The sequence below is a fragment of the Rhinoderma darwinii genome, chromosome 5, assembly GCF_050947455.1.
Source record: "Rhinoderma darwinii isolate aRhiDar2 chromosome 5, aRhiDar2.hap1, whole genome shotgun sequence".
NCBI classification, from domain to species: domain Eukaryota; kingdom Metazoa; phylum Chordata; class Amphibia; order Anura; family Rhinodermatidae; genus Rhinoderma; species Rhinoderma darwinii.
Genome location: NC_134691.1, coordinates 324,721,776 through 324,749,367, shown reverse-complemented (window position 1 = coordinate 324,749,367; position 27,592 = coordinate 324,721,776). Strand labels below are relative to the sequence as shown.

General features: G+C 42.3%; 1 protein-coding gene across 6 annotated transcripts in view; it reads left to right on the top strand.

Moving 5' to 3' along the window:
• RUNDC3B (RUN domain containing 3B) overlaps positions 1 to 27,592 on the top strand; it is a 141,971-nt gene that overhangs the window by 52,357 nt on the left and 62,022 nt on the right. For all 6 annotated transcript variants that reach the window (XR_012847774.1, XR_012847773.1, XM_075827645.1 and 3 more), the window contains exons 3-6: positions 18,350 to 18,483; positions 19,943 to 20,028; positions 23,695 to 23,784; positions 24,805 to 24,885. Coding sequence is in view for 4 of the 6 variants with exons in the window: in XM_075827645.1 (XP_075683760.1) it covers positions 18,350 to 18,483; positions 19,943 to 20,028; positions 23,695 to 23,784; positions 24,805 to 24,885 (391 nt within the window). In the remaining 2 variants the exon portion in view is untranslated. The remainder of the gene's footprint in view (positions 1 to 18,349; positions 18,484 to 19,942; positions 20,029 to 23,694; positions 23,785 to 24,804; positions 24,886 to 27,592) is intronic.

Genomic DNA, 27,592 nt, shown 5'->3' with positions numbered 1-27,592 from the left:
CAACCGCCACTTGGTTAATTTAGGGGACTCAGGACAATTCTTCTTTTGATCAGTGTAGGTCCTTGTGGTAGGAACCCCAGCAATCAAACACTTGTGGTGGAATAACGCCTTTAAATGATCAAATTATGGCTGCCTGCAGTCACCACTAGGGGGAGCTCACTGCATTATGCCATAAATGTCCCTGATGGGCAAACCATGTCCAGTACCAGTCACTATCCCTGCTTTTGAAGCTAGAACCACATTTGGTTTAGGACTGTGTCCTAGTTCCTGGAAAAATATTATGCTCCTCAATATTGTTATAATAGCCGTTCCGCGGCGCTTAGCTACGTGAGTAGTTACCGGTACATTATGTGTCATGATATCAGTCATGCAGGGAACTTTAAAGAATTTCTGCTGACGTGGTTATCAAATTGATAAAATTCTGTAAATTGCTTGGCAGCATTATGCCCATCACTACCCTGGTGCTGCAGAACAGAGAACATGGGGGATTCTAACTCCTTCTTGATGCCATCAAAGCTAATTTGCCAAGCGGTGGTGCACATAGATGCTGGGAAGATCAAAATGTGCACCATATTACTGTAAGGATTCCTGAGTGGATTATATTAGGCCCCGTTCACACTGAGGTTTTTTTGCAGGCAGAAAAAATCTGCCTCAGAATTCCCTCTGGAATATTGAGGAAATTCTTGACCTGCCCGCGCTTTTTTGCCGTGGTTTTCACAGCTTTTTCCGCCCGTGGACATTGAATCTAGAAAGCCGCCTGGGGAAATAACTCCTCTGCCTCCTAGTGTGAACAGGGCCTTCATTTGGTTTACAGACATGGTTAAAGGGGTATTCTATCCAAAGAAATTTTTAGTTATGAGAAGGATCTGACATAAAAGCCTGATAGATTGGGGTCCCCATACCTCCTTTCATATAGTGCATCATAGTAAATAGGCATTTATTACCTAAAACCCCCTATATATGCATTGAAATAAGTTATAGTATTGCTTCCGAACATAAATAGGCTGTTTTGGATTATCACATATACCTATGTACTATAAAGGGAGCCTGTCAGCAGGTTTGAGGTCTCAAAACTGCTGACAATGTGATATAGGGGAGGGGAAGGGCATTTTAAACGTACCATTTTTCTCAGGCATACAAGTTGCATGACCGGCGCAGTGGTCGCAAGTGCCACACTCTGATTTGAGTGATGGCTCAGAGATGTCACTCAGAGCAGAGGGGCGTGGCTTGCAGCATGTAGTGCAGGGGCACTTCCACATCAAGTCCCACCCCTGTGGCACTTGCGATCGGCACGCCAGGGAAATGAAACATTATTTTCTTGATCATGCAACTTGCGTGGAATCTCAGACAGTCGTGATAACCCACAATTATACTGCGTCGCTGTGGACCCCTAGTCTAAAACTGTAAAACACCTTTTAACTACTGACATAAATAGGTTTTCCCACAATGTATGCTATATACAGTGAAGGAAATAAGTATTTGATCCCTTGCTGATTTTGTAAGTTTGCCCACTGTCAAAGTCATGAACAGTCTAGAATTTTTAGGATAGGTTAATTTTACCAGTGAGAGATAGATTATATTTAAAAAAAAAACTGAAAATCACATAGTCAAAATTATATATATTTATTTGCATTGAGCACAGAGAAATAAGTATTTGATCCCCTACCAACCATTAAGAGTTCAGCCTCCTCCAGACCAGTTACACGCTCCAAATCAACTTGGTGCCTGCATTAAAGACAGCTCTTACATGGTCACCTGTATAAAAGACTCCTGTCCACAGACTCAATTAATCAGTCTGACTCTAACCTCTACAACATGGGCAAGACCAAAGAGCTTTCTAAGGATGTCAGGGACAAGATCATAGACCTGCACAAGGCTGGAATGGGCTACAAAACCATAAGTAAGACGCTGGGTGAGAAGGAGACAACTGTTGGTGCAATAGTAAGAAAATGGAAGACATACAAAATGACTGTCAATCGACATCGATCTGGGGCTCCATGCAAAATCTCACCTCGTGGGGTATCCTTGATCCTGAGGAAGGTGAGAGCTCAGCCGAAAACTACACGGGGGGAACTTGTTAATGATCTCAAGGCAGCTGGGACCACAGTCACCAAGAAAACCATTGGTAACACATTACGCCGTAATGGATTAAAATCCTGCAGTGCCCGCAAGGTCCCCCTGCTCAAGAAGGCACATGTACAGGCCCATCTGAAGTTTGCAAATGAACATCTGGATGATTCTGAGAGTGATTGGGAGAAGGTGCTGTGGTCAGATGAGACTAAAATTGAGCTCTTTGGCATTAACTCAACTCGCCGTGTTTGGAGGAAGAGAAATGCTGCGTATGACCCAAAGAACACCGTCCCCACTGTCAAGCATGGAGGTGGAAACATTGTGTTTCTCTGCTAAGGGCACAGGACTACTTCACTGCATCAATGGGAGAATGGATGGAGCCATGTACCGTCAAATCCTGAGTGACAACCTCCTTCCCTCCACCAGGACATTAAAAATGGCTCGTGGCTGGGTCTTCCAGCACGACAATGACCTGAAACATACAGCCAAGGCAACAAAGGAGTGGCTCAAAAAGAAGCACATTAAGGTCATGGAGTGGCCTAACCAGTCTCCAGACCTTAATCCCATCGAAAACTTATGGAGGGAGCTGAAGATCCGAGTTGCCAAGCGACAGCCTCGAAATCTTAATGATTTACAGATGATCTGCAAAGAGGAGTGGGCCAAAATTCCATCTAACATGTGTGCAAACCTCATCATCAACTACAAAAAATGTCTGACTGCTGTGCTTGCCAACAAGGGTTTTGCCACCAAGTATTAAGTCTTGTTTGGCAAAGGGATCAAATACCTATTTCTCTGTGCACAATGCAAATAAATATATATAATTTTGACTATGTGATTTTCTGTTTTTTTTTTAAATATAATCTATCTCTCACTGGTAAAATTAACCTAGCCTAAAAATTCTAGACTGTTCATGTCTTTGACAGTGGGCAAACTTACAAAATCAGCAAGGGATCAAATACTTATTTCCTTCACTGTAAGTTTGTTATGCCATAAATGTCTCATAATTGGAGGATCGAACAGTTGACTTCAATGTTACTGTACCGCCTATAGACTTTAATAGCGAGTGACTGTGCTCATGCGCCCAACCATACACCAGTTCTAGGTATCGGTGGGCTTTCAGCAGTCGGACCCCTTCAGATCCGACATTTATGGTATAGAGAATTCCATTTAAAAGACTTTTGATGTATTTAATGCATTGGGATCAGAGGTCTGTGAGAAGACTTTTTCTAGCTATGTGTCAATGACAACACTTGTGTTCTGGCAGCTCAGTGTTATCATAGGAATCTTAGGTCATAACAACCAATTATATCAGTTCTTTTGATTTCTTATCTGTGCTAGAAAAATGAACGCTGGTTTCTGATTGGCTGCTATGCTATGACACAATGGTAACACTGACCGACCTCAATACACAAAAAAGAATGAGCCAATGGGGCTGAGCTGCAGTACCGGGCACAGCCACCTGTATGATGGTGTGAAACAGCACCAGGATGAGAAGCGTCCCTTCTATAACAGGGAATTTCTGACCGTCGTAGAATGAGAAATGTTCCTGATATGGTTAAGTCTGTTGATTCCTCCATGAGACGTTTTCAATGGTGTTCATCCTACCTGACCTTGGTGCGTTTTCAGAACATATTAATTTTGACTCTGTGTAAATGTTCTCTTTTATGTATTTTAGATGTTTCTTCTTTTGATCCAATGCAAATCGGAAAAATTCATTGAAATATCTCAACCCCAGGGATAGCCTTTTATGTCCAATTTTCAGTAGCTCGTCATATTTGATGACAACAGCGTATTAGTTGTAGGAAAGTAAATATAATTATGTATATAGCAAGTGAAGTTGACGTTCCTAATATGTTCCTACACGCGTCTTTTTGGCCTTTTTAATATTATTGCTTTTATCTAACTCTGCCCTTATTAACTATATCACATGTCTTATATAGTAATATATTCCAGAATGAATCACCCGTCAAGCCTAATTTATTACTGGACATTATAGATTGAGAATTTGTTGCAATAGTATAGAAACTTGTTCTCGGAAGGAACCAATTCTTTTTGTCGAGATCAAGTCATTAGGGCAAAGCTTCCAAAAAAAACCTCTCCGTAGTTACCCTGTAGGTCAATGTCCAACCTTTTAAAAAGCCTGGAAACATGACTTAGGTCATCAGCCAAACCGGAGACACCGCTTCTGTAGACATCACGGTTTCGGAGTTCTTGCTCCTCATCGGCACAGGGTAGGGTTCTGGCTGGCTGTGTGAGATGCCGTGTGTTCCGCCTTTTGGCAAGTACTGATTCTCCTTATGGAGATCCAGCTAGTAGGAAGTCTTTAGGGCAATGCTCTCTGGGAAGAAGTACCGTATGCAAAATAGCTCTCCTCTTGAAGGAAGAAAACTGCGGCTACCCTGTAAGTCAATGTCGGACCCTTTAAAAATATTTTTGGAGTAATTGCTCCTCGTCAGTGTAGAGTAAACCTAAGTTCACAGGGAGGATACGCTGCGTAAAAGCACGCAGCGTATCCGCCCTGCACGCCGCCGGGAATTCCGGGCGAAAAAGCGCACCTAACTGTGGTGCAGTTTTTCGCCCAGAATTTCTGCTGTGGAAAACTGCATCAATTAACTGGCCCGCTAGCAGGCCGGCCACCTGGGATGACGTTTTATTCCATTTGACCGCCGCTGCAGCCTGTGTTTGGCTGCAGCAGTCACATGGGATGAAACGTAATCCAAGGAAGCCAGCCTGGAGGAAGAAACACAGATTTCAGGGTAAGTATAAGATTTTTTTATTTTTCTGAGTTGCGTTTTTTGTGGTGGAATTGCTGCAAATCTGCCGCATAAAACGCAACAACTGCTATTTGATGCGGGTTTTACCTCTTCATTGAATTCAACAAACCCGCAACAAAGAAGCAGCGTTTACGCAAATACAAATGACATGCAGCGGAATAAAATTCCCCACCGCAGGTCAATTTCAGAGCCTTTTTTTCGCTCAGTATTTGCGCAGCTTGTGGATGAGATTTGTTCTATCTCATCCACTTTGCTGCCACTGTATTATGCTGCGGATTTTCTGCAATGAATTCCGTTGCGAAAAATCTGCAGTATTTATGCAACGTGTGAACTGACCCTGAGTGTCAATAGAACATACAGCTTTGATTAGTGCCAGGTATGCTTAAAGAGGCTCTGTCACCAGATTATAAAATCCCTATCTCCTATTGAATGTGATCGGCGCTGCAATGTAGATAACAGTAAAAAAAAATTGGGGGGAAAAATGATCATTTTTGCCCAAGTTATGAGCAATTTTAGATTTATGCAAATTAGCTTTTCAATGGACAACTGGGTGTGTTTTCTCGTTTTACCAACTGGGCGTGTATTGTATTTTTACCAACTGGGCGTGTATTGTGTTTTTACCAACTGGGCGTGTTTACTCGTTTTACGAACTGGGCGTTGTGAATAGAAGTGTATGACGCTGACAAATCAGCATCATACACTTCTCATCGTTCCCACCCAGCTTCTTTCACTGCACAGACACACAGCGTGACATCACCCACAGGTTCTTCAACCTTGGCGTCGGATGAGAGAAGATACATCGGCTCCAGGCGTCCGAGAGTGTAATATGCTCGTCTCTAGGGAGTTCACTATGCTTACCTGCACACGGTGATGCTGCTGCAGATTCAACTGTACCCTCTCGAACGCCTGGATCCGATGTGTCTTCATTCGTCCGACGGGGTGAAGGACCTGTAGGAGGAAGTGACATCACAGCGTGATCTCGCGAGAACACGCTGTGTGTCTGTGCAGTGAAAGAAGCTGGGTGGAAACGATGAGAAGTGTATGATGCTGATTTGTCAGCGTCATACACTTCTACTCACAACGCCCAGTTGGTAAAACGAGTAAACACGCCAAGTTGGTAAAAACACAATACACGCCCAGTTGGTAAAACGAGAAAACACGCCCAGTTGTCTATTGAAAAGCTAATTTGTAAAAATCTAAAATAGCTAATAACTTGGGCAAAAATGATCGTTTTTAAAAAAAACTTTACTGTTATGTACATTGCAGCGCCGATCATATGCAATAGGAGATAGGGATTTTCTAATCTGGTGACAGAGCCTCTTTAAAGCATCTGTGACCTAAAACAAGTGAAGCTATAAGAATTCCATAAAGGGTTAAACAAGTAGGTGCTTAGGGCTCCTACTATACAGCTCCAACAAGTAAAGTTTCGGTACCTGCCATCTCTGGCACCCTCCATATTTGGGGACTCATATCAGAGAAGAAGAGATGATGGAGAGGTGGCTACCTATTTAGCCTTGAAAAGATACGACTAAGGGGGGACATGATTAACTTATGGAAATATATTAATGGCACATACAAAAAATATGGTGCAATCCGGTTCCATGGAAAACCCCCTCAAAAAAACAGGGGGCACTCCCTCCGTCTGGAGAGAAAAAGGTTGAATCTGCAGAGACGACAAGCCTTCTTTACTGTGAGACCTGTGAATCTATGGAATAGTCACCGCAGGAGCCGTCACAGCAGGGACAGTAGATGGCTTTAAAAAAGGCTTCATTTCCTAGAACGAAAAATATAAGCTCCTATTTGTAGAAATGTTTCCCTTCCCTTTCCCATCCCTTGGTTGAACTTAATAGACATGTCGTTTTTCAACCGTACGAACTATGTAATTATGTAACTATTAACAAGTCCCATAAACTACAGTGCAGATGACCGTGCTTGTGCATGCCAACCTTGACTCTCTCCCTACAGTGCCGAATGGGGTACCCCCACCTTCCAAAAGTGGAAGCCCCGCCTATCAGACATCTATATCAATATGTCTCAGATGGGAATACCACTTTAAATCGAATTGCAGCTTTTGAGAGTGGTATAATCTTACAATAATGCCCTTTGCACCCTTGCGATACAGTGTCCGGCCTCAGGCTGAAAAAGACATTTGGAGAATCCTTTCAATAAGCTGCTCTGCCACCATTTCTGAGAAAACTCCCTACGCTGCTGATTGGCTGGGAGCAGCTGAGTGACAGACAGCATCAGTTTACAGTTCACATCCCAAATGTCCTGCCCAGGCCTAGCACCTACTGATTTAACCTTTGTATGGTATTTTATAGATGCATTTGAGATGTAGGTCCTTTAAGGGGAGAAAACCCTATTGTCCCTAAAACGGTGTCCCCTATCTACCCAGACCATTAATTATAGTGAGATCTTCTCGACACATATGACAGACCCCAATTGCTGACAAAACCCATTGACTTTAATGGGTTCCATCTGGCTTCCTTCATGGTTTCTGTCATTTTCTCTGACAAAACAGTGATGCATGCTGCGCTGTTTTGTCTGTGATTTTCAGTGGAATCTACAGAAAAGCTAGCGCAGATGGGAGCAGAGCCTTATAGATAAGTTGGGGGTTTATCTGCGAATCCAATGTCATAAAATTACTTTTATATCATTATAAGCATAAGTAATAAAATGTCAGTGAATCTGACAATCAAAAGGTGGTAAGGGAAGCAAGTTAATCCTCTGGCCAAGTCCCATGGCAGCTAATATGGCTGACAGTGTTTCTTGTCAGACAGCTACTTCCTGTCTCAGAGACTGTAAGCAGTATTGCACTGGCGCACAGGCAGCTCATCTTACTACATATGTCACTGCACATAAGGATTCACAAGCACTGGGGAGCTTTCATTTATGAATGGAGGTACACCTTAAATGCTAGCTTCATATGTTGTTATGTCAAGGAAAAAGGATGATGGATTCCATGCCAAGAGACATAACATACTAAGGAGATTGGCAGCATTGTTACATTTTTGCCAACACAGTCTGATATACATTGCTAGGCAATAAGAATTTTTGTGAATTCTTTTTTAACTGTAGTTTTGCATTGGCTTTACAATATTCTGCTTTGCTCTAGGTAATTTTTTACTGAAAAAAAAATAAACAAAAATGTAAATATGAAAATAGTATAAATGAATATAAAAAATATATAATTTTTGTTATTGTATTAGGGGCTTCCCCAAAGACAGCTGCCCAGGTGATCACCATGAGTCCAGGTCCTGGATCACTCAGCGATCTGCTGTTCTCACTAAAGAGTGAGCCATACATTTTCCCTGCAGTGCCCTCTGCAGGTGAAATGTAGTAAAACATGCTGGGCATTCAAATGAATGACTGACCATCTAATACATGGACTGGCCCGGTCCACCAGAGCAAAAGTTGTCCCTACTCTGGCTAGCGGGGTCCCACGCAGGAGAGCCTTGCTCTATAACATCCACATATCCTAATGAAGCATATGGACACAGCCCCTTCAGGATAATGAGGAATGTATTGGTAGTTAGAGAGTGAAATGGAACAACTTCCTACGTGATGGATCTGCAGATCTCAAAAATGTTGAAATACAGTGGAAAAAGCAAGAATAACAAAATAATAGGAAGAACAGGTATTTTTAGTGGATTTTCCTTCTGGCAATTTATTCCTTGCGTAACGGCCTGTCAAGGTGTGAAAAGATGTGTTCACCTAGGCAGACAACCCATTGTGAGGATGGCATTGTGCCCAACCAACAGTAAACATTTCCTGTGGTTTAAATAAACGCAGAAATATGTATTTTCCGTCAAAAGTACTTTTCAGCTATGAAAAATAAATACAAAAACAAATTAAAGTGCTCTAATTAAACAAGGAGATAAACATTTCATCTGCGGAATAAATTTACTGCTCCGCATTCCCGTTCAATCCGTTTCTATTAGGAAAAAAAACCAAAAAACATCAGTTTTATTTTGCGCGGATACTGGCAGGAGTAGTGATTTGTCTTCATGGTTACAATAGGCTGCTAGTATTTGTGCAATTATAATACTAAGTAGCCCCCCCTTCCTAAATGATAGGTGCGCGAGCGGATGAGCATCAGTGTATTGCACCTATGTATGTACACTATATGGACAAAAGTATTGGGACACACCTCTTGCAGTCATCATTGCAAACAGTTGTGATAGAATGGGTTGTTGTAAAGAGATCACTGACTTCCAGCACGATCATGTAATAGGACACCACCGGTGTAACAAGTCAGTTCGGAAAAATGTCTTCCCTGCTAGATATTCCACCATTAACTGTGAGTGATGTTATTGTAAAGTGGAAGCGTTAAGGGACCACAGCAACTCAGCCACGAAGTGGAGACCACGTAAAGTTACAGCGGGGTCGCTGAGTGCTGGGACGAATAGTGCACAAAAGTCTACAAGCGTTAGATGGAGGGATGTAAAGTAGCCGCCACTGGACTCTGGAGCAGTGGAAACGTGTTCTGTGGAGTGACGCTTCTCTGTCTGGCCGTCTGATGGAGGAGTCTGGGTTTGGTGAATGCCAGGAGAACGTTAACTGCATGACTGCATTGTGCCCACTGTAATGTTTGGTGGAGGAGGATAATGCTATGGGGTTGTTTTTCAGGGGTCGGCCCCTTAATTCCATTGAAGGGAAATCTTAATTCTTCAGCATACCAAGACATTTTGGACAATTGTAGCTTTCAACTTTTTGGCATCAGTTTGGGATTTGGCCCAGTGTGACTGCGCCCCAGTGCACAAGGTCCATAAAGACATGGTTGGTTGGTTGGTTGGTTGTTGGTTGGGTGAGTTTTGTGTGGAAGAACTTGACTGGTTGCACAGAGTCCTGACCTCAACCCCATCCAACACCTTTGGGATGAACTAGAACAGAGATTGTGAGCCCGAACCTCTCCCTCAACATGAGCGTCTGACCTCACAAATGCTTCTCTGTCTGCCTGCAGCCACCACAATGGGGAGCCATGAAGCCTATTGCATATGACTAATACATTGAACTAAAAAATAAACTGTAGGCTCTAAGCTCTTAAGCTCCCTCTAGTGGTTGCTGTAGGCAGCTAGAATTTTATGACTGAACTCTATGTCTATGTGGGGGATTTGTAGCTCTGTACCAGAAAAACGGAGCTCTGATAGATATAAAGATATTTTAAAAAATGAATCCGCACAGAATATTGGACCTTAAAGAGGCTCTGTCACCAGATTTTGCAACCCCTATCTGCTATTGCAGCAGATCGGCGCTGCAATGTAGATTACAGTAACGTTTTTATTTTTTAAAAACGAGCATTTTTGGCCAAGTTATGACCATTTTCGTATTTATGCAAATGAGGCTTGCAAAAGTACAACTGGGCGTGTTGAAAAGTAAAAGTACAACTGGGCGTGTATTATGTGTGTACATCGGGGCGTGTTTACTACTTTTACTAGCTGGGCGTTCTGATGAGAAGTATCATCCACTTCTCTTCAGAACGCCCAGCTTCTGGCAGTGCAGATCTGTGACGTCACTCACAGGTCCTGCATCGTGTCGGCACCAGAGGCTACAGTTGATTCTGCAGCAGCATCAGCATTTGCAGGTAAGTAGCTACATCGACTTACCTGCAAACGCCGATGCTGCTGCAGAATCATCTGTAGCCTCTGGTGCCGACACGATGCAGGACCTGTGAGTGACGTCACAGCGTGATCTCTGGAGAACACGGCTGTGTCTGCACTGCCAGAAGCTGGGCGTTGTGAAGAGAAGTGGATGATACTTCTATACACAACGCCCAGCTAGTAAAAGTAGTAAACATGCCCCGATGTACGCACATAATACACGCCCAGTTGTACTTTTACTTTTCAACACGCCCAGTTGTACTTTTGCAAGCCTCATTTGCATAAATACAATAATGGTCATAACTTGGCCAAAAATGCTCGTTTTTAAAAAATAAAAACGTAACTGTAATCTACATTGCAGCGCCTATCTGCTCCAATAGCAGATAGGGGTTGCAAAATCTGGTGACAGAGCCTCTTTAAAATGGTCGGTTGTTAAAAAGTTGACATTACCATCATGGGCTTGCAATCCTTGTATCCATTTATTTGTATTGTTTTTTTTTTGGGATCCCAGCAGAGAGAAGAAGGAAAATCTTTCTAGTCTGAATGTTTTTCCTTTTTTTTCTCCTCTGATATAGAATAAATGAAATATAAAATATGATCGAGAACATAGTTACGCCACTAGCTGTCAGCAGAAATGACCGGGCTCCCCTTTCTATAATTTCCATAGCTGACTTAGCATAATACATTTTGGGCGAGCCTTCGTTTTAGCTTCCTGCTGGAAATTGTACCCCACAGGTTAATCGTTAAAACTCCATTGCATTGACCAAATACAACCGTGCAGAAAATCAATAACCATTTGCTAACCATTTAAGAGACGCAATAACCTAATGCTGTTTCCAAGCAAAGATGATACAGATGTTAAAGAGATGAATGTTTTGTTTAACTCTTTAGGGATGGGTTGTTTATTCATTGCGATAACTCTGGAGTTAATGTGTATGTCAAATATTTTAAGATTTACATATAGAACTATAGTATTCTAGATAAAATGTTGAGTAACTTTGTATATACATGGCATTACTTATCTTGTACTGATCCTGAGTTATGTGTATTATACTCCAGAGCTGCATTCACAATTCTGCTGGTTGTCACTGAAAACCGACAACGATTTTGTCAACAGGCACACTCCTAATAGCTCAGCTGAGCTCCTACAATGAAGTGGGACAGTCAGTTTTTCCTACATCAATTCACTGTACAGCGCGTGGTGTAAAGACTGCACTTCCCAGAAAGACAATCACCAACAGAAGGAAGGAAATCTCATAGATTTTAGCTCTGAAGCCCGCAGACTTATTAATACAGTTCCGGGTTATCATACAGACTGTATCTCACGATTAGTACAAGTTAAGTAATGTAATGTATATAAGGGCGTGTTCACATCACTGTTGCCCTTCTGTTAAGGGGTATTTTCGACTGCGCTATTGATTCCGTGAAAACGACGGAACCCTCTCACAACGGTGACAGACGGAAACCGTTAGCTAGGTTTCCGTCACCATTGAGTTCAATGGTGAGGAAAACGGAAGCTGGGGTTTCCGTTTGCCTTTCCGCTGTGGGGTTAACCCGACGGAAACCTCCGACGGAACCCCTCATCGGAAAGCGACAGTGATGTGAACACAGCCTTAGAAGTTTTTTAATGTACCGGATTCATGGCGACTTTTGCAAAACCGCTGCTCAAGGAAACAACTGATCGAAGGGTTCAGGAGAGCTTTACTCAAAGACAAGTTTTTTGTCATAAGATATCTGAGTAGGTTTACCTGGAACTAGCAATAAAATCAAATGGTTCTCGTGATGAATTGTACCAAATGGCATTTACAGCGCTACTAAACTATATAGTGCTATTAAAACACAGCTTTTAATAATTTCTGTTAAAAAACAATTTACAGTGCGGTCACTAAATACGAAACAGTCAAGCACTATCCAAAATTATATCTGGGACAGCCAGATGTTGATAGGAACTTGTCACACTCTTTAGGTCCCCAAACATTCACCAACCGGTTATCCAGGACGGTAAGAAGTTGACAATGATGAACTTGTATATTTTGGCCGATGCAGCATACCTAAGAAAAACAAAACCGCGTAGAAAACAGCGTACGCCATATGCAAACAACCTATAAAGAGTCATGGGGGTGGTGTTATTCTGAAGAGTCACGCTGGCCAGTCCTCCTCTTGGCTTGATTGACGTCCTCAGGCCGGCATACGTCATTACAAGTCAGTTCCACCGGCATCCAGAGCATGCGCAGTGAAGTGAGATGTACTGGCCTAGGGTTTATCTGGGCACTGTGCTGGCTTGTAATGATGTATCCTGGCCTGTGGGACATCAATCAAGATAAGAAGAGGCAGGCTAGTGTGTATGGGACATCCCGTGTAATGATCTTTATATAGATTAATGGATCATATGAGTATGTTTGACCATACCTGACTCTACCCACTATTTAGAATAAGTTCAACACATCTGATTTAAAGGGGTTGTCCAATTTAGACAATTGATTTTAATATACCCTAATAATTCTGAATGAATAGAGTGGGGTCCTCATCTCTTGGCCAGAATGGAGAGCGGTTACAAAGAGCGTCACTGGCTCTGCAGGACCTGTCCTGTCCTGTATTACACAGACAACCCATTGATTTGAATGGGCACTGTGTAATGCCTAATTTCCCCTGTGGTGGCGCTGCAGGAAAAATGAACACTTACTGTTACTGTTTTCCCACAGATACCAACTGATTGCTGGGGTTACAGCAGGGGGCAATTTGTGTTCAGCTTATTGTCAAGGGACCCTTCTTAGAATCCCTTTAACCGTTACTGACCGCCCATATGTTTTTTTTACGGCGGCCTCTAACGGGCTTTATTCCGATGCAGCAGCCTTTTAACTGAGCAGGTAATTCTCCTTGCTCTCAGCTACCCGTGATAGCAACTTTCTAATTACTTCTTATTAAAAAAAAAAATTGAGATACAGCTGCTTTGTATCCTGTATACAGAGCAGCTGTTGTATCCTGTATACAGAGCAGCTGTATCTTGCCCTGAAACCTGAATCCGTCAGGAAAGCGGGACTAATGGGTTCAGAGATAGCATGTTCTGCGTGTCTCTGACAAGCAGGATCCACCTGTAATCTATCACATCTAAGTTGTTAACTTAGATGTGATCGGTAACTGCTCGATCCTTCGTGTCCCGCTGACAATAAACCCGTCAGTCCCGCTGACCTGACGGATACAGGATTCAGCTCAAGATACAGCTGCTCTACAGGATACAAAGAAGCTGTATCTCAAAAAATGAAAATATTTTTTAATAAAAAGTAGTTAGAAAACACACTGACTGACATTTTTTATAAAAAAAAAAAAGTTTTCAAAGGTATACATAGCCTTTAAAGAAACACTCTAGGCATAACTGATACACGGTGTTATGATTCATTTAGGGTCTTGAGGGCGGTGCATGACTCTTTAAAGACCACCATAGAGATTAGTCATGCACTGCTCTCTATCATCGCAATAGATATAAAACAATGTATCCGTTTTCCTGTAGTGAGATAGGTTTAGATAGCACCAGGTTATCTTGGAGGTGGGTGCATAGAATAGGGGCCCAACCCACTATAGACTGTACAAAGTATTACGCACACCAATAGGAGTAAATTTGCAAATCAAATTTCTTCAATTTCTCATACCAGGTTGCAACATTTCGGTCCAAACATAGCCCTTTCTCGAGCACTAGAAATACATGATAATAAGTACGTACAGTGGAGGAAATAAGTATTTGATCCCTTGCTGATTTTGTAAGTTTGCCCACTGTCAAAGTCATGAACAGTCTAGAATTTGTAGGCTAGGTTAATTTTACCAGTGAGAGATAGATTATATTAAAAAAAAAGAAGAAAATCACATTGTCAAAATTATATATATTTATTTGCATTGTGCACAGAGAAATAAGTATTTGATCCCCTACCAACCATTAAGAGTTCAGCCTCCTCCAGACCAGTTACACGCTCCAAATCAACTTGGTGCCTGCATTAAAGACAGCTGTCTTACATGGTCACCTGTATAAAAGACTCCTGTCCACAGACTCAATTAATCAGTCTGACTCTAACCTCTACAACATGGGCAAGACCAAAGAGCTTTCTAAGGATGTCAGGGACAAGATCATAGACCTGCACAAGGCTGGAATGGGCTACAAAACCATAAGTAAGACGCTGGGTGAGAAGGAGACAACTGTTGGTGCAATAGTAAGAAGATGGAAGACATACAAAATGACTGTCAATCGACATCGATCTGGGGCTCCATGCAAAATCTCACCTCGTGGGGTATCCTTGATCCTGAGGAAGGTGAGAGCTCAGCCGAAAACTACACGGGGGGAACTTGTTAATGATCTCAAGGCAGCTGGGACCACAGTCACCAAGAAAACCATTGGTAACACATTACGCCATAATGGATTAAAATCCCGCAGTGCCCGCAAAGTCCCCCTGCTCAAGAAGGCACATGTACAGGCCCGTCTGAAGTTTGCAAATGAACATCTGGATGATTCTTAGAGTGATTGGGAGAAGGTGCTGTGGTCAGATGAGACTAAAATTTAGCTCTTTGGCATTAACTCAACTCGCCGTTTTTGGAGGAAGAGTAATGCTGCCTATGACCCAAAGAACACCGTCCCCACTGGCAAGCATGGAGGTGGAAACATTATGTTTTGGGGGTGTTTCTCTGCTAAGGGCACAGGACTACTTCACCGCATCAATGGGGGAATGGATGGAGCCATGTACCGTCAAATCCTGAGTGACAACCTCCTTCCCTCCACCAGGACATTAAAAATGGCTCGTGGCTGGGTCTTCCAGCACGACAATTACCCGAAACATACAGCCAAGGCAACAAAGGAGTGGCTCAAAAAGAAGCACATTAAGGTCATGGAGCTCCTAGCCAGTCTCCAGACCTTAATCCCATCGAAAACTTATGGAGGGAGCTGAAGATCCGAGTTGCCAAGCGACAGCCTCGAAATCTTAATGATTTACAGATGATCTGCAAAGAGGAGTGGGCCAAAATTCCATCTAACATGTGTGCAAACCTCATCATCAACTACTAAAAATGTCTGACTGCTGTGCTTGCCAACAAGGGTTTTGCCACCAAGTATTAAGTCTTGTTTGCCAAAGGGATCAAATACTTATTTCTCTGTGCACAATGCAAATAAATATATATAATTTTGACAATGTGATTTATTTTTTATTTTTTTATATAATCTATCTCTCACTGGTAAAATTAACCTAGCCTAAAAATTCTAGACTTTTCATGTCTTTGACAGTGGGCAAACATACAAAATCAGCAAGGGATCAAATACTTATTTCCTTCACTGTATATATTCTATTATTTCCATATAGTACATAGTATGTGATAGGTAAAAGCATTATGTTATATAGTGTATATACATATATACAGAAAGGGGGAAGGAAACGGAATCATATAACATAGGAAAGAACAGACACGTGCAATCATGAGCTTGAATCAATGCAAATAGATAATAAATGTTACTGTTGATCCGACAGTGTGGCTTCCAATCTGGCAGATCTGGTCCTGTGATGTTATTGTACATATGAACACCCCACCAATTGATCTAGGTATATACAGTTAGGCTGGGTTCACACGCACTATTTACGGACATAATTCAGGCGTTTTAGCCCCGAATTACGTCCGAAAATGCGGCTCAAAAGCGTCGGCAAACATCGGCAAACATCTGCCCATTCATTTGAATGGGTCTTACGATGTTCTGTGCCGACGGTCAAAGAAGTGCCTGTCACTTCTTCAGACGTAAATGGAGCCGTTTTCCATGGACTCCATGGAAAAACAGCTCCAATTACGTCCGTAATGGACGCAGCGAAAGACGCCTGCACATGCCATTACGGCTGAAATTACGGGGCTGTTTTCTCCTGAAAACAGCCCCGTAATTTCAGCCGTAACGGACGCTGCCGTGTGAACATACCCTTAAAGTTCATACAAATGGCATATAGGGCAACATCGTAATCTGCTATTGGATGAGTATATTGAAGTAAAATACACTTCACTATGTTGTCAGAGGGAGACACCCTGGTGTACGTGGTATGATTACTGTCCATTAAAACCTTTATTCCCACAAGATACAATCAGTTAACCTATAGATGTGTGATGCTTTTAATGTACTTACCTTCTTTATACTGGTGAGTTGGGGCGACGGCGCAAGAAAGAGCGGATACCCGCTAATGAGGGCACTAGCGTTATCAAGCAGCGCTCCTCATTATAAGGACTCCCGGGTACTTCCGGTTAAGGTCACGTGATGCACGTCCATGTAGGTTCAGAGTAGTGTTCCTTTAAAAGTTTTATTTCCCTCTGGACCACTTCTATAATAGTTTTCTTTTCTATTATGTTTACATTGTTTTCTTCTTATAGGTACTTACTTAGCACAATTTTACTTTGGGAAATAAAGTTTTATCCTTTACTTTCTAACTTTCATGGTCTACGCAATTTCAAGGTCATATGAAGGTGAATCTGACTTGTTGTTTTACCGCTCATGAAAGATGGTGTATTCATGTGTAGTAAGCTTTTTCCAAGGCTAGAGGAATGACAAGGACTTGTGCTGCATATTTTTTCTTTGTTTCACTCATGACTTATTATAGATATAGAGTTCCATACAAATAAGTTCGAGAATAACAGCTCTGAATCAATTTATAATTAGAAAAAAAAAACAGTTTTAATATGATCTGCACTGGAATTTCTGTGATTTTGGAATTATTTATCACTTGAAGGGGACAGTGGTGCAATACCTTGTACGGCCGCTACAAATATCAGGGCGCGTGCAAGTACGAACGAGGAGGAGAACCATATAAACAAAAAATAGGCTGTGGCGCTTGTACGAGCGACGCGGGCCCTTTAAATAGCTGATCGGCAGGTGTGCCGACAGTAGGAACCCCACCGATCTAATATTCATAGCTAGGATAACCCCTTTATAGAAAAACGAGCAGGAAGCTTGTGGGCTACCTGCCAGCTCCCCTTTTCTCGTCTACCCAAAAGCTGCATTAAAAGCTATGCCCACCTTTAAGCACTAGTTTACAGCTGCTATATAGAATTAATCTACATAAAAAGTTGAGTAACTTTGGAAATACAATACATTACTTACTTACTATGTACTATAATCCAGAGCTGAATTCAGAATTCTGCTAATTGTTATTGGAAACTGTCAACAAGCTTGTTGTTAGACACACTCCTAAGGGTATGTTCACAAGGCTTAAAAATCGGAAGCAGAAAACGGCGTTCTGTTCCGACGGAGCGTTTTTCGCAGCGTTTTTTCACATAAAAACGGCTGCGAAAAAGAAGTGCAGGTTACTTCTTGGGACGTTTTTGGAGCCATTTTTCATTGACTCTATAAAAAAAAAAGCTCCAAAAACGGCTGTAAGAATCGCCACGAAAATCCAGAGTGGCTAAAAAAAACTTCTGAAAATCAGGAGCTGTTTTCCCTTGAAAACAGCTCCGTATTTTCAGACGTTTTTGAGTTTGTGTGTGAACATAGCCTAACAGCTTTGGTTAGCTCCTAAAATGGGACAGTTGGTTTTATGTACACTGCCTTAGGGAAAGACTAGACTTTCCTGAATGCAAATAAACAAAACAAGCTGTGTGCATCCTTTGAATCAGTAAGGAATGCTGATAGATTTCAGCTCTGAAGCCTGCAGAACTTTAAATGCAGCTCTGAACTATAGTATAAACTGTAACTTAGGATGAGCAAGTTTTACTTGGAATCCTGTGCGAAACCACAGATAAAACTAAGTCATATCACAATGAGTTGTACCAGATGACAAACTGAGCTCTGCTACTATTGTAAACTAGAAACATACATTTGGCCGACACGTTAATGACCCATTTCTGTTCGATGACTGATGGACTTGCAATGAATTGAAACTTTAAGGCTCTATCTCTTTTCAGGTCAGCTTACCTGGTTTGGTTATGAAAGTCCTCGAAGCTTTTGGGATTACATACGGGTTGCATGTTCTAAAGTGTCCCACAGTTGTATCTGTAGTATTGAGAACATGGAAAATGTCAGCTCCTCGAGAGCAAAGGTAAGAATTTCTCTTTTATTTGACATCAAAATGGATGTATTGTGTTCCTTTACACAAATGTCCATAAAGCCGTAAACTAGCGGGCTGCCCTCGACTTACATGTATGGGTGGAGTTGCGGAAATCTCTGTCTCCAGGTTTTCAGTGACCGAACATCTCTGTAAGAACTCCTGCTGATTTGCTGGGAATCTGGAGACAGGTGGGGATGAATTCACACTACACCTCCAGTTCGGATATTTAATCTCCCAGGATCCTTTGTTTCATAAACCCTCTAAGCACAACTAATCACATTGTCAGTGATTCCTATGAGATCCAATGTCCCCGTGACTGCACCTGCTATTCTGTTCTCTGACTAGTTCAGCCTTGTCATAGGGACAATGCTTTTATTCGCCATCCACATCTGTCATCAACATTGGCGCGTGTGTGTGTGTATATATATATATATATATAAAGTCATACAATTCTCTGTTTTTAAAGAGAACCTGTCACCTCTCCTGACGTGTCTATTTTAGTAAATGCTTGTATTCCCTCATTAAATAACAACTCTGGAACATATTTTCTTAGCACTCTGAGTTGTGTCATTCCTCTGTTATTCCTCCTAGAAAATTATAAAGAAGTTAACAACTGGGTGTTACCATTCCCCTTGTCAAAGGGGCGTGTCTCTACACAGTATCACTCTGTCACCACTGATTGGACAATGTCAGACTATATAGGGACACCCCCCCCCCCCCAATTGGTAACACCCAGCTGTTAATTTATTAATACATTTCTAGTAGGAATAACAGAGGAACGGCACAACGTAGCGTTCTAAAAAAGGATGCTCCAGAATTATATTGTATTCCAGATTGGGGAATACAAATATTATACAAATACTAAAACAGACATATCAGGAGAGCTGAAAGGTCCGCTTTAATTATTTGAGCCTAAATAACAATTGTGTAGTCTTCAGAATCTTCTATATTCAGAGAAATAACCTCTGGTTACAAAAAAAGAAACCGATTTCAGTATGTAAACCAACATTGAAAAAACAGGTTTATACAGCATTAGGCCACATGCACACAACCGTAGAATTTGTCAGTAATTGTGGTCCGCAATTACGGACCAACTCACTTCTATTGACTTCCCATTTTTGCGGGAAGGTGTCCGCAAAAGATTGGACATGTCCTATATTTTTTGCTTTTTACGGTCCGTGCTCCCATACTTTTTATGAGAGCACGGGTCGAAAATGCGGGTGGCTGTCCGCTGCAGCCGGCCGTGCCCGCAATCACGGGCAATCATTACGGGCAGGGCCATGTGCATGAGGCTTTATTTCAGTTCATTGATATTTTAATTATGGGTGGTAAAACCCAGCACCACAATGGGGGCCCATTTTGATGTTTGCTAAGGGGCCCCTCTCTCCTATGTATGCTACTGGCTGTATGATTTTTGTTTCTTTATGTTTATTTATTTTTTTCATTTTAGGGTAGGGCTTGGATCAGAGTTGCACTTATGGAAAAACGCTTGTCTGAATATATTACAGCTGCACTGCGAGACTATAAAACAACAAGGTATTGCCAGCTCCAATCCATTAATTACAATGTATTTGTTTTTTACTTATACTTTGTATCAGTTAAATTTTTGGTGTGAACTATGGCACTAAGGAGTACATCATCTATATACCAACTAACTAACTAACTAACTAACTAACTACAAAAAAGTAGATGAATCTAATGATCTGGTTGTATTCTGCATAAGATGCCAGAGGATTTTGCCAAATTTATACAATGACCCAAAGTATCAATGCCAGCGTTTTACTGTGTGTATCCACTTATCGTTGTCTGAATATTGACAAAGCACCGAGCATGTTCACACGGGGTATTTTGCCGAGTTTTTTGACGCGGAAACCGCGTCGCAAAACTCGGCAAAAACGGCCCGAGAACGCCTCCCATTGATTTCAATGGGAGGCGTCGGCGTCTTTTTCCCGCGAGCAGTAAAACTGCCTCGCGGGAAAAAGAAGCGACATGCCCTATCTTCGGGCGCTTCCGCCTCTGACCTCCCATTGACTTCAATGGGAGGCAGGAGAAAGGGTATTTCTCGCTGTTTTATGCCCGCGGCGCTCAATGGCCGCGGGCGAAAAACGGTGGGATAATCGCCGCGAAAGTCGGCGTGCAGGTAGAGGAATATCTGCCTCAAAGTTCCAAATGGAATTTTGAGGCAGATATTCCTCCCCAAAAATACTCCGTGTGAACATAGCCAGGTCCCTTTTCATGAGCATAATAGTCTGTTGATCGGCATTTTTTAGTACATTCAAATGCCACACTCATCGTACGGGGGATGTTCGTTCCCCATAAAGTTTGCATATTATCGGCAGCACATTCCCTGGATTACATGGGGAGATGTGCTGCCACCAAACAATGATTTTTTTTTACCCGCATAAAAGAGGCAATCAGACAAAAAAGAGCGTTTTCTGCTTTGTGGGCTGTTCGCTGCCATGTTTACACTGGACAATGATCGCCAATGATTGTTTGCACGAATTGTCGATCATCTGCCCTTATGTGACATTTTAATGTGCTGTGTTTAGACCATAAATCTATATAATGTGAATTACAGATAAAGTCTACAGCTTGCTAAAATACTTTGCGTTTCAATTCCTCACTGTTTTCAAGATCACTTTGCTGTCAGTGAATGGAAACTTTTCAGTTTACATTCAGAGGCTTAAAAACCAATACTTATCATGTGTTCCTGACGAGGTCCACAACTTGGTGCAGTGTATCAGAGCGCTCTCTCACACAAAGCCATACTCGTGTGTGAATTGGGCATTATCAGAGTTTCAGCCACAGAGTATCGGCTAGTATCGGCTCTGCTCCGGGACTCTGTGGAATTCCCTGACATCACTGTCCATATATGGACAGTGTGTCAGGGTCTTCCCCAGAGCGGAGTCCCGAGCAGAGCGCTAGTACAGGCTCTGCTCCGGGACTCTGTGGAATTCCCTGACATCACTGTCCATATATGGACAGTGTGTCAGGGTCTTCCCCAGAGCGGAGTCCCGAGCAGAGCACTAGTACAGGCTCTGCTCCGGGACTCTGTGGAAATCCCTGACATCGCTGTCCATATATGGACAGTGTGTCAGGGTCTTCCCCAGAGCGGAGACCCGGGCAGAGCACTAGTATCGGCTCTGCTCCGGGACTCTGTCGAATTCCCTGACATCGCTGTCCATATATGGACAGTGTGTCAGGGTCTTCCCCAAAGCGGAGTCCCGGGCAGAGCGCTAGTACAGGCTCTGCTCCTGGACTCTGTGGAAATCCCTGACATCGCTGTCCATATATGGACAGTATGTCAGGGTCTTCCCCAGAGCGGAGTCCCGAGCAGAGCGCTAGTACAGGCTCTGCTCTGGGACTCTGTGGAATTCCCTGACATCGCTGTCCATATATGGACAGTGTGTCAGGGTCTTCCCCAGAGCGGAGACCCGGGCAGAGCACTAGTATCGGCTCTGCTCCGGGACTCTGTCGAATTCCCTGACATCGGTGTCCACGTTTGGGTGTGTTGCATTATCTGCAGAGGGCACTGTGGCATTATCTGCAGAGGGCACTGTGGCAGCATCTACAGAAGATTCTGTGGCAGCATCTACAGAGGACTCTGCGGCAGCATCCACGGAGGGCACTGCGGCAGCATCCACGGAGGGCACTGCGGCAGCATCCACGGAGGGCACTGCGGCAGCATCCACGGAGGGCACTGCGGCAGCATCCACGGAGGGCACTGCGGCAGCATCCACGGAGGGCACTGCGGCAGCATCCACAGAGGACACTGCGGCAGCATCCACAGAGGGCACTGCGGCAGCATCCACAGAGGGCACTGCGGCACTATCTAAAAAGGGGCTGCCCAATCTTGACATGTGTGTCTGCCAAACGCTGCCAACAGAGTCGCCGGACTGCATTTAGCGACACTTAAAATGGAAAACTGGATTGTTGAAATAAACGCGTGGAGAAATATCTCAAATTTTAAACCTAGCGCTATTATTATAGTAATGTAGTGTTATTATTATAGTAATATAGTGTTATAGTAGTTCAAATAAGTAATTTATTAACAATAATTTTGTATTGTATCAAATTTGAAAGTAATGCGGCCCATCAACTTCCCATTTTTTCTATATGCGGACCACTTACCCTGCCGAGTTTGAGACCCCTGCTCTAAACAATGTTTTCAGCCTCTGATGCAAACAAGATTTTCCTATTCACTGACAGCAAGCAGAGATTTTGAAAATGTTGAGAAATTTAAACACAATGCATATTGCAAAGCTGCAGGACTTTTTTCATTATACAATTATTTCATTGAATGAACATAGCCCAAACCAGGATTGGATCCAAAAATAAGAGATGTATAAATCTTTTTGCACTTTTTTAGGATCACAGGGGTGTAGCTAAGCGAGCAAAGCATGTGCCTCAGGGTGCTGGTTGTTTAGAGGAAAACTACTGGCACCAGCAGCAAGGGTTAACAATAAAGTTTAGATTATAATGGGGATATTATTATTGGGCCTCTAAACTACAAATCCGTATGTCAGCATACCGGGATTTGTAAGGCTGGGTTTGTAAGGTTGAGTTTTTTTGCCGCGAATGCGGTTAAACTGCACCATTTTCCCTAAATCTTACGTAAATCGATGCAAAATGTTCTGCAATTTGCAACAAAAAACGCATCTAAACCGCGATGTGAGAACCCAGTCTAAGTATTTGTGTGGGGTAGGGGCGCCTCTTTTTCCTAGGTGCAAAAAAAGTCTAGCTCCAGCCCTGTAGGATAAACTGGTTTTGGCTAAAAGCTGCACTAAAACTGCCCCGACCAAGCTAAAAACACAACTGCAAATTCACAGCGGGAAAAAAAAATCTAAAAAAATGTAAATAGGAATTGTACAAATTCCCAATGGCTAATATTGACGCCTGCAGCACATTTCACATTCCAGGCTGGCTGGCGTTATCTGCGCTGTAAATTCCGCGAGATAAGATATTAAAATTTACATTTTTTTATTTTTTTTCCAAGAGCTGAGGAAATAAATTTCCTCTTGGCAATCTGTGAACAGAACACATTAATCACAATGTACTCCCCCATACAGATAATGCCATAAAAATTCAATGAAATGCACAGTCGGGATTTGCGCTTGCGGTTATGTCATCATAATGTATTGTGGACCCGCTGTGTTACTGGCAATCTGTTTGCTAAACTGAAAGAGATTTTCTGCCCCATAGGAGGTTTTACGACGATGGAGCTATAGTCTTAGGTGAAGAAGCAAACATGCTGGCGGGTATGCTGCTTGGACTCAATGCCATTGATTTCAGGTAGGTTTATCATGGTACTCCCAGTGTACACACGGGTCTGGGATTCATTTAAAGGAGCAGCGCAGTTATTTATTACTACCAGGCTATTGGATTTCAAGCAACAGAGACTACAGAAGCATTGTTACTCATACAACAAATTAAAGTGAACCTATTGTTTCCGTAATTGGTTGAAAATTCAGTGCTGATTCATTGCATAACAAATCAGAACTCGGTATTTGTTTGTCGTAGAGCTCCAATTGTGCTGCTCTCCTTTACACAGCCATAGAGTTAAATTATAAAATTCCTTCTTCATGCAGCAGCCACTAGGGGGAGCTTAGGAGCTTACTGAAGACAGATTTATTATTGTATTCAGTAGGAAACCCCAGTAAGCTCCCCTTAGTGGCGGCAAATTACAGAAGTTCCACCCAGTTGATCTAAAGACAGATTTGCTTTAGCTTCTGACACTTTCTAGTTATCTTCCTGTGATGATATTGTCCTGTTAATTGTCAGTTATCAGATTGTTCTTATGCTAGAAGCTTAAATGGATCATTAGAAAACCTATTATAAATTACTGTTTTAAGGAAGGGATTAATAGAAGGATCCCATGCTATGGACCCACTCTCAATTAGCCAGAAATCTGCAGGTCCAATATTGGAGAATATGAAGTCTTCCTCTTTATTCTATGACCCAAAGGTCCCTCTGCCACATAAAAAATATTATAAATGACTCATGGTGGTGGAGACCCTGTTACAGATTTTGTATTAGGACCCAAGTCACAACAATGTGGCCACCTACTGAGGTTGCAGGGATGAATTTGTCACCATGATATTAACCCCTTAAAGACTGGAACACTGGTGTTAGTACCTCATGATCTCACCGGATGAGAGACTCCGCTCTGGTGGTCTGCACATTAGGAGGTCTTGACCGGTATGTCTTCATCATTATAGGATTATTTGTAGATAAAGGGGTGTTCTGTATGGGGTGAAATAACATACTGTATGTCATTCCACTGTTAACACTATGTCTGCATATTCCCTGTAGTTTTTGCCTTAAAGGAGAGGGCCTGGATGGGAACTACCCAGCAGTCATAGACTACACGCCTTATCTCAAGTTTACTCAGAGGTGAGCGAATACATTGTATTTAACATGTCGGCTTCGGTAACTTTATTATAAATTGTAAACTGTGTTCAATGAATCATTCCAATGTAGTACAAGGGTATGCAGTGATGGGGTGCTCGGACCAAAAACATGAATGCTATATCCTGTGAATATAGGAGTGACTGAAACAACTGTTCTAGTTCACCTGATAGGTGGAGGTTCCAGAGCTGGTATCTCCTTCCTACCTATGAGACATTTATGGTATATCTTGTATCCATATATCATATGTCCTTTAAAATGTATGTGCGCCTTTGTGTGCTAATATATATAAATTATATACACTGTTTAAATAAATATATATATATATATATATATATATATACAGTGAAGGAAATAAGTATTTGATCCCTTGCTGATTTTGTAAGTTTGCCCACTGTCAAAGACATGAACAGTCTAGAATTTTTAGGCTAGGTTAATTTTACCAGTGAGAGATAGATTATATTTTAAAAAAAACAGAAAATCACATAGTCAAAATTATATATATTTATTTGCATTGTGCACAGAGAAATAAGTATTTGATCCCTTTGGCAAACAAGACTTAATACTTGGTGGCAAAACCCTTGTTGGCAAGCACAGCAGTCAGACGCTTTTTGTAGTTGATGATGAGGTTTGCACACATGTTAGATGGAATTTTGGCCCACTCCTCTTTGCAGATCATCTGTAAATCATTAAGATTTCAAGGCTGTCGCTTGGCAACTCGGATCTTCAGCTCCCTCCATAAGTTTTCGATGGGATTAAGGTCTGGAGACTGGCTAGGCCACTCCATGACCTTAAAGTGCTTCTTTTTGAGCCACTCCTTTGTTGCCTTGGCTGTATGTTTCGGGTCATTGTCGTGCTGGAAGACCCAGCCACGAGCCATTTTTTATGTCCTGGTGGAGGGAAGGAGGTTGTCACTCAGGATTTGACGGTACATGGCTCCATCCATTCTCCCATTGATGCGGTGAAGTAGTCCTGTGCCCTTAGCAGAGAAACACCCCCAAAACATAATTTTCCCACCTCCATGCTTGACAGTGGGGACGGTGTTCTTTGGGTCATAGGCAGCATTTCTCTTCCTCCAAACACGGCGAGTAGAGTTAATACCAAAGAGCTCAATTTTAGTCTCATCTGACCACAGCACCTTCTCCCAATCACTCTCAGAATCATCCAGATGTTCATTTGCAAACTTCAGACGGGCCTGTACATGTGCCTTCTTGAGCAGGGGGACCTTGCGGGCACTGCAGGATTTTAATCCATTACGGCGTAATGTGTTACCAATGGTTTTCTTGGTGACTGTGATCCCAGCTGCCTTGAGATCATTAACAAGTTCCCCCCGTGTAGTTTTCGGCTGAGCTCTCACCTTCCTCAGGATCAAGGATACCCCACGAGGTGAGATTTTGCATGGAGCCCCAGATCGATGTCGATTGACAGTCATTTTGTATGTCTTCCATTTTCTTACTATTGCACCAACAGTTGTCACCTTCTCACCCAGCGTCTTACTTATGGTTTTGTAGCCCATTCCAGCCTTGTGCAGGTCTATGATCTTGTCCCTGACATCCTTAGAAAGCTCTTTGGTCTTGCCCATGTTGTAGAGGTTAGAGTCAGACTGATTAATTGAGTCTGTGGACAGGAGTCTTTTATACAGGTGACCATGTAAGACCAGAATGTATATTAGCAAGTGTACTCACATACTGCAATAATTTTTGGTCCCCACTTGAAAAAAATTACTTTAAAGGAATTTTTTGCCATAAAGTTTCACTGCGGTTCTATAGGATTAGGATTTTATCTGCAATTTTGTAAATACTGATGTGTTAAGAGCTTCATCGCCCCTGAAATTACTTCATTACATGGAACGCCGCATATAAATAATGTGAATAAATTCAAGCATACGATTACACTGGTCATGTCATGTATAATACAGAATGAAATCCGGCTATTTTACTGTTCCTTTGGAAAGTTAATGGAATTAATCTTTGAGTTATGGAAGGTTTTAATCCTGTTCTGAATTCACGCACTTAACCACAGTGCGGACAACCCCCCGGGGATCTTTACATTTCATTGCCACAAATGAAACGTGTTTACAGCATTATGGTAATAGTTTTTTCCTCTAAGGAAAGATTACAGGAAATTAAGCAATAAAGAAATATGAAAAATGGGATATGTGCACAGTAATTCAGTGGTCTGCAACTATATACATACAGTCGATTCAGCAGTATGGCCAATAATAAGCATTTACAACAATACTCCCCGCTTCTATGGCGACAAAACTAAAATATTCAACCACTGGAAAACTGAATATTTATTAGACATGCTTACAATTTTACTGAGCTGATTATCACTGTTTATTACTTCACTTTTAGGATTTAAAGGGAACTTCTAGTATTATTGGTGTTCTCCTGTCCCGCCAAAAGTGTAAATCTGACAGCCGGAGAGGCAACCGTACAACGCCCAAGGCCTCTTGTACATAGGAGCATTGCAGGAGAAGCTTCAGGTTTTGTTCAGACTCCGCTGCTTCTTCCGCTGTCAGTTTTAAAGGGACTTTTCCATTATAGACATTAATAGCATAACACCTTCGAGACCCCCCTGTCATGAGAATGGGGGGAGCCTGCGCGGCTGTGTAGCTACATCTACATGCACCCTTCACCTTTATGTGGAGCAGAGGTGTAGCTAAGGGTTTAGCATAGGGGGGGGGGTG